Below are 7,998 nucleotides of genomic sequence, written 5' to 3' on the forward strand. Positions count from 1 at the left end.
GGCTGGGGGCTCCTCTGTCAGCAAAAGCTCACCTGTCCCTGCCCTCCCCTCAGCTGCTCCTTGAAGCATCAGGTAGCTGCTTGGGGCCAGGCTGGGAGCAGTTTCCCCTGTGGGGGTCTGTCAGGCCTCCCACCCAAGGCAGTGCTCTCCCAGTTGTAGCCTGGCAGCCCCTTTTGGCCACTTCTCATGCCCTGGCTCCTTTCTACCAGGGGAGGAGCAGCACAGGGCACTCTTCCTGGCTGACCTGTCTCTGTGGGGGAGAAACAACCCCTTAGCCCTCCTTTGCTTCCTCCCAGGGGGTCACCAGGGGCTCGTGACCCACCAGTTTAGGCCCCAGAAGCCTTCATCCTCATCCACTTATAGATGATGTAAGATCGTGAGAAACCTTCCTCTAAGCTCCCAGCCAGCCCAGGGGTCTCCCAGGAGCCCCCGTGGGCCCGTCTGAGCTCATTCCCCAGACCTGATCCTCCCGGCCTCCCCGCTTCCAGGCTGGCAGCTTCATCTTTATGATCGAAGCTTCAGGGCTGCCCTCTGATCTCTTCATCACCTACCCGTCTTCTCCAGACTGTGTCAATTCGGATACGCAGCCGACTGTGAGTTGGAGAGGGTGCCGTGCAGGGCGCTGGAGGGCAGGCGGGGAGGCCACCGCTACCACGCCTTCCTTCATCTTTTCTTTCTTTCTTTTTAATATAACTGCTTTATTGAGATATAATTCACATACCATACAATTCACCTATCTAAAGTAAACAATTCAGTGATTTTTAGTATATTCACAGAATGGTGCAACCATCAACAGTATCTAATTCTAGAACAGTTCCATCACTCCAGAAAGAAACCCTGTTCCCAGTAGCAATCACGCGCCATCTCTCCCCAGCCACCCCGTCCCTGGCAACCACTAATCTTTCTGCCCCTGTGGATTTGTCTATTATAGTCCATGTAAATTGGAGCATACAGTGAGCATGACCGTGTCTTTCTTGACCAGAGCTCTGCCAGGTAGCTGATCCAGTTTGTATCTGTTGTGCTTTTGAACTTGGGGAGGGTAGAGGTGGCATTCTGTGGACCTCCTTGTCTATAGTGCTAGGATTTCTGTTTATATTTCCCACTGTCTTCTCACTGATGCCCTGGGTCTGCTTGGCCATTTACACTGATGTCCTCAGGAAGCAGACAGCCCATCTCCCTGCTTCCTTTCTAGGGCCGCCCTGTGGCTCAGAGCAGACAGTCTGCCCTGTGTGGTTTGGGCAGGATGCCCTGTAGTGGACATGCCTGCACCTCAGCTCGCTGGCCTCTCCGCCTGATACTCTTGCAGTACCTGTGGCCGTTCTTTACTTGCTGTATTGTCACCCTCCTCACAGGCTCTGAACATTCAGTCTGATACCTCTCATTCCTGCAGTAGCCTACTTCCTCCTCAAAGAAGGAGCTCTGCTTTTACACTCTGTGCTTTCATATATTGTGTCCCCACTTCTAAGATACCCTTCCTCTCATCTTGCTTCCTTGGAAAACTCATCCTATAAGACCCAGTTCAAATGTAACGTCCTGCAGCCCCCTGAGACCTAAACAGGGCTGGGAAGCCATAGCTCTGGGGTCCTGCTGGCTCCCAGGAGGAGTGGGGCCCAGCTGAGCTGAGCATGCCCAGTCCCTCCTTTCAAACTCACTTTTCCTCCCAGGGCTCAGAGTCAGTGAGGAGGCTTATCCTAGACTGAGCCCCCCACCCTGAGGCAGGAGGAATGAACATTATCCCCACACCTGTGGGGACGTCTGTTATCGTGGCTCTTGAGCAGCTCCAAGTCCCTGCTGCCATCCCACCTCCATCACCAAGCTGTATCCTGTTGGGCAGCCCTTCCCCTCCTTCCCCTTCCAGTGGATGCCATTGCTGACCTTGTGGCCACTGCAGCCCCGCAGGCCCAGTCCCTTCAGTGTTTTGTGGAGTGAGATTCCTGGGCCCATTTCCTGAATTTCTAATTTGACTTTGAAAAGTGCATGGTGCTTGATCTGGGTTGGTCACTCTGCTAGACTCATAAAATCCAAAGTGATGGTCGTGCCATTTTGGATTTTATGTACGTGAATGTAGGGTTTGGGCTGAGTGGCTGCGTGTGGGCCGGATCACTAAGACGTTTGCTGAAGGAGGAACACCCAGGGTGGGAGTTCAGTCCCATGAATGAGTCTCCTCCTTTCTCACTGCTTTTGGTCCATCCTGTTCAGTCTCACCCTGGCTTTACCTCTGGACTTGATGACATCATTTTCTACTTCACCTCCCTCCCCTGCACCCCCCGGATTCATCTATGCCTCAGGGATTTTAAAAGCCTGAGAGTTTCTGGACAAGAGTCTTCTGACCGTCTAGTTTGCCTGCTCTTGCCTCTTCTTTCGGGAATAGCTCTGTGCCTTTTTTTTTTTTTTAATAGGGTAACCTGGGCTTGAATCTTGCAGGAGCACCTCCCATTGGTGGACAACATACTCCTTTTTTTTTTTTTTTTTTTAGAGAGAAAGTCTTTTTATTTTTATTTATTTATTTATTTATTTATGGCTGTGTTGGGTCTTCGTTTCTGTGCGAGGGCTTTCTCTAGTTGTGGCAAGCGGGGGCCACTCTTCATCGCGGTGCGCGGGCCTCTCACTATCGTGGCCTCTGTTGCTGCGGAGCACAGGCTCCAGACGCGCAGGCTCAGTAATTGTGGCTCACGGGCCCAGTTGCTCCGTGGCATGTGGGATCTACCCAGACCAGGGCTCGAACCCGTGTCCCCTGCATTGGCAGGCAGACTCTCAACCACTGCGCCACCAGGGAAGCCCCAGCTCTGTGCCTTTTTTGTCAGTCTTCTGGGTCTTCCCTCTCTACGGTAGATACAGAGAGGAAACATCTAGCATGGATAGAAGACAGCCACTCTGTTCTCATCATTCTCCTCTGATTCATCCACCACTTCCCATCCCTCCACTTGAGGGAAGATGTAAAATTATCAGCTACATTCAAGGCAGTAATTTCTCTCATAGAAACAAAGTGGCTCATCACCCTCTCCCCGGGGTCTCTGGCCAAATAGGCCTCCACTGAAAATTTCCACCACCGGCTTTTGTAGGAGGCCACATCCCTTTCTGCAGAGTAGAGATTTTAGGTTTAGTTTTTGTTGTTTTATGTTAAGATTTTTAAATGGATGTATTAAGTTTTTATAGCGGTAGCATCTTTAAACTGAGAATCTTTATCGTCTACTCTCTTCTCTGGGTAGTGGATGTAAATGTGGACAGTCGTTGCATTTTGGCTCTAGAGGGTGGGAATGAGGTGGTGGCTCATTCTTGTCCCTGAAGAGGAGGCCTCTCGTGTCCTGACCCCTGGCCCCTCTCCCGTCCCCACTGCTTCCCCGATGGAATGAAGAGGGTGAGGAAGGAGCTCTGAGTCGTTCCTTTGTTTTCAGCCCTGAGGGGCAGCAGCACAGGCCCTGTGTCCTTGGGGACACCCCCTCCTTGTCTGTCCTTGGTGGCGGTGACAGGCCAGGCGGTGAGCATGTGTGTCTCATCTGCTCACAGGGACACGGAGATCGATGACCTGAAGATGCAGCTGTCGCGCATGCAGGAGGACTGGATCGAGGAGGAGTGCCACCGCGTGGAGGCCCAGCTGGCCCTGAAGGAGGCCCGCAAGGAGATCAAGCAGCTCAAGCAGGTCATCGACACCGTCAAGAACAGCCTGATTGACAAGGACAAGGGGCTGCAGAAGTACTTCGTGGACATCAACATCCAGAACAAGAAGCTGGAGACGCTGCTGCACAGCATGGAGGTGGCCCAGAACGGCTTCGCCAAGGAGGACGGCGCTGCTGAGTCGGCCGGCGGGTCCCCCGCCCGCTCCCTTACCCGTAGCTCCACCTACACAAAGCTGAGCGACCCCGCTGTCTGCGGCGACCGCCTGCCCGGTGACCACCCCGGCGCCTCTGTGGAGGACGGGGCTGACAGTGGCTTCGTGGCGACCGACGACACTCTGAGCCGGACGGACGCACTGGAGGCCAGCAGCCTGCTGTCTTCGGGGGTGGACTGCGGCCCCGAGGAGGGCTCCTCGCTGCACGGCTCCTTCAGCCTGGGCCCCCGCTTCCCCGCCAGCAACACCTACGAGAAGCTGCTGTGCGGCACGGAGGCCGGCGTGCAGGCCAGCTGCATGCAGGAGCGCGCCATCCAGACGGACTTCGTGCAGTACCAGCCGGACCTGGACACCATCCTGGAGAAAGTGACCAAGGCCCAGGTCTGCGGGACAGTCCCCAAGCCAGGGGACAGGTGCCCGGAGTCGGATCCCCACCCCCTGGGGCCCAGAGACCCCAACTCTGCAGTGGTGGTGATGGTGGGTGACGAGCTCGAGGCCCCGGAGCCCATCACCCGGGGGCCCACCCCACACCACCCTGGTGCCAACCCAAACCCCAGCCCGTCGGTGAGCGTGGCGTGCCCCGTGGAGGAGGAGGAGGAGGCGGCCGCAGCCGAGAAGGAGCCCAAGAGCTACTGGAGCCGCCACTACATCGTGGATCTGCTGGCGGTGGTGGTGCCGGCTGTGCCCACGGTGGCCTGGCTCTGCCGCTCCCAGCGGCGCCAGGGCCAGCCCATTTACAACATCAGCTCCCTGCTGCGGGGCTGCTGCACCGTGGCCTTGCACTCCATCCGCAGGATCAGCTGCCGCTCGCTGAGCCAGCAGGGCCCAAGCGCCAGCACGGCAGGCGGCAGCTCCCAGCTCTGAGCGGGGCCCACCCCGGCCCGGGCTCCGGCGGCCTGACTACCGATTGTAGGGGTGCCGTCCTCCCTCTCGCACGTTCCCGTGGGGCATCATCTTATTTATTTAGTTTTGGGTTTGGAGGAGGTGTTTTCAGAATGGTAACAGTGTCAGGGGCTGGGAGTGGGGGTTGGGGGAAGGTGTCCCAAAACTTCAACAGGAGAGAAGGGAAGAGAGGCCAAGGGCAGGGAGGCACAGGGATGGGACACACTGCAGAGAAAGAAGGTGGTGAGGCCCCCAACCTGGCCCCCCTGCCCACCTGGCCTCTCACACAGGGCAGCCCCTGCTCAGGAAGTCTCTGGTGTGCTGATCTGGGGAGGCCGGGCTTGACTTGTCTGCCAAGCCTCCCCGTCCCCCACCCCCATGTCCTGTCCAGTTCCCTGCTCACCCCAAGCCTTCTCTCCCAAGCCACCCCTTGCCCTCAGCCCGGGCTTCTGGGCCGGTACTATCTCCTCAGATGGAGGCAGCTGCGACCCAAAGTACAGGCACCTGACCGGGACTCCGAGCAGGTCTGGAACCGCTTGGCCTGGGCTGAGCTCCACCCCCTTCAGGCTGCTCCCCACTTTGGGATTCGGGAGCACAGTCAAGGCCATGGGCTGGAGGAAAGATGGTGATGGGCAGAGGGCAGTGCGGGTTCTGTGTCTGTCTGTTCATCCCAGAGCTTCCCCACATCTGTTTTCCTCCTGGCGCTTCTGAGTGTGTCAGATAATTTTGTGAGAGCCGGACAGGCGAGTGCCGGGGTGTGAACGCTAGCCTGAGCCCAGCTCCCGTCTGGAGACGCTGCCAGCAGGAAAGGAGGAGGCGGGGGCTGGCAGCTTAAGGGGGCACCTCCAGCCTTCTGAGACAGGGCCCTGCAGCCTGGGAGGCAGGGCTGGACTCAGCAACGGCCAGCTGACCGCTCCAGGTTTGACTGCCCTGGAGCTTGCCCTCGTTTTTCCGGGGACCTTAGGACCAACTTCTGCTTTGCACTGTGTTCACTTTGGGGCTTGGTTCTCACGCATCCCAGGGTCTCCTGTGAGGTGGCTGCTTGCTTTCTAGGATGAGGATTCCTAAATCTTACACCTTTCTGCCTCTGAGGGGAATTCCAGCAGGATGACTGGCAAGATGAGGTTTTGAAGCCATGATGTCCGTCCAGGCCTAAGCAAGGTGCCCTGGGATGTTTCCCAGGTAGGGGGTGGAGTGGGGCTCCCAGCCCAAGCCCAGTCAGCCTGGGAAGGTTCACTGGCCCCCCTCCTTCCCCGGGACCACATCTAGGTCCCCTGCAAAGCTGCTGACACTTTATTAGCATTATTATTTTACAGAGTAAACCCATTCCTCTTCCTCTGCAGGGCTTATACCTATCTCGTCATCCCACCCGCTCTTCAGAGTTAGGCCCTACGTTGGGGGTGGGGCGGTGTTGGTGGGACCCTGTGTCTCACTCACCCCTCCGGCCTAGGGGCCACTCTGGTTCTGCCAAGGTTGCTTGCCAACCCCCGCTGCTCTGGCAGCTGTTGCCTGACTCGTGGGCTCTGCCCTTCCTCTCTGTGCCCCCTGCTTGAGGGGGGATGCCTGCATGCACTGGGGGTGGGCAGCCGGCCCAGCCGTCGGGGGGAGAGCCCCTCTGCCGCGCGCTTTGTGCCTCCAAAGCTCCCCTTCCTCGCTCTGGGCCTCAGACCTGCCATCCTTTGTGGATCACCCCTCCACCCCAGTCGAACCAAACCCAAACTCTGGGGGCCGGGCTGGGCTGCCCCACAGGACCTGGGGGTCGTGACGTGGAGGGGCAGTGGACAAACCCAATCCAAAGCCAAGCCAGGACTGGCTGCGGACCCCGCCTCCCGTGCCGCGTACTCACGGAGCTGCGTGGTGTCTCCTTAGAAATAGTCAAAAGCTTTGCCGAGAAAATAAATGTATGACTATTATATTTGACAACATAAAATCTATATATTTTTCACCACTGGAATCTAGTCGAGCTGCGTAGCCCCTCTGCTCCGGTCTGCGTCTTGCTGTCTGTGGCCTTCCTACTGTGTCTTGTGTTTTGATGGACGTGGTCAGGGCCGGGGCTGTGGTCCGTTCTGTCCCTGCTGCTGGAGGAGCCCCTCGTGAAGAGCGTGGACCGAGGACCGTGGACCAGGTGAACGGAGCTGGCGCCGCCCTCTGCTCCTGCTGTGGCTCGAGACCTACCTGTCTGGTCAGAGGGGCTCCAGCCCACAGTGTTGGGGGGGGGCCTCTCTTTTGGGGGGTCTGGTGGGACCTTGACGGGCTTTGCCTCTTGTCGGTGGAGGAGGCAGCTCTCTGGCCCAGGCCTGGGACAGACGCTGGGACCATGTCGGCCAGGCCCCGGCTCGTGCGTGTGTGCGTGTGTGTGCTCGGTATCCTGCATCTATGCAAAAGGGGCAGCGCTGCCTGGGCAGCTCCCAGCGGTGGAGGCGGAGGGAGGCGCAGCGGCCCACGGGCTCAGGCGCCAAGCCTGACTGCAGGACACAGGATGTGGGGCCAGGACGCAAGGCCGGGGCCCGGGGGCCTCCCGCTGAGTGCTCATCCTCCAAGGCTCCCCTTTTCCTTCCTGCTTAATACCACCTCCTGCTGGGCTGTGACCTTTCCCTCTCGCCCTCCGCTTCTGCACGGAAATCTTTGGGGTCTCCCCTCTCCCCAGCCTCTGGCCAGAGCTGATTAGATCCTAAGGGGCCGTGTTCTCAGGAACCACCTTCTGGAACTGCTGGTCCCTTGGAGTCCCACTGCCAGAAGTGGCTTCTCCTAAGTTACAGGGTCCAGGCCAGAGCTGCTTTGCTGCTCCTGTGGCCCAGGCTCAAAGCAGAAATCAGAGTCCAGGGCCAGGACTCTGCTCAGAGAGCTGGCCTCAAATGGAGTTTAGCCCAAATATCTCCCAAGGGGATAACTTAGCTTTTCACTGAATACCCTTCCCAGTCGCCACTAGCACAGGGGTATCTGGCAGCACCTTGGGGGGTGGGGTGGGGGCAGATGACAAGGTTCTGGGGTAAAGGCCTACAGAGGGGCCTCTGCCCAGGGAACTCATGACCCCCTCTGACCTAGGAATCAGGGCACACACGTCACAGTGCACTGCTACATTCAGCCATGCCCTTGACAGAGAATTCGGGGGATACAGGAAGGGGGGAGGTGGGGAGGGGTCTTCACTTTTGTCTTCTTTGTCCTTTTGATCAGACAGAGTTGTACCTACAGCAGACAGCTCTGAATTAAAGCATGAAAACACAACAAGACCCTTGGCCTGTTTTCTTTATATTGTGTCTTTTGGGGGTGGGGGCGAGGGGGATGAA

At 57.8% G+C, this 7,998-nt stretch overlaps 1 protein-coding gene across 10 annotated transcripts in view; it reads left to right on the plus strand.

Moving 5' to 3' along the window:
• The window catches only part of SNPH (syntaphilin), a 41,648-nt gene extending 33,703 nt beyond the window's left edge, over window positions 1-7,945 (plus strand). For 6 of the 10 annotated variants that reach the window (XM_082429243.1, XM_082429241.1, XM_082429242.1 and 3 more), the window contains one exon: window positions 3,508-7,944. In XM_082429243.1, the coding sequence (XP_082285369.1) occupies window positions 3,508-4,693 (1,186 nt within the window). In that variant the 3' untranslated portion in view covers window positions 4,694-7,944. Of the gene's footprint in view, window positions 1-3,507 lie in introns of all 10 variants that reach the window. The other 4 variants (XM_082429246.1, XM_082429245.1, XM_082429238.1 and 1 more) reach the window with 2 other exon arrangements.
• Window positions 7,946-7,998: the final 53 nt, after the last annotated feature.

The sequence above is a fragment of the Balaenoptera physalus genome, assembly GCF_965194825.1.
Source record: "Balaenoptera physalus genome assembly, chromosome: 16".
Lineage (NCBI taxonomy): Eukaryota > Metazoa > Chordata > Mammalia > Artiodactyla > Balaenopteridae > Balaenoptera > Balaenoptera physalus.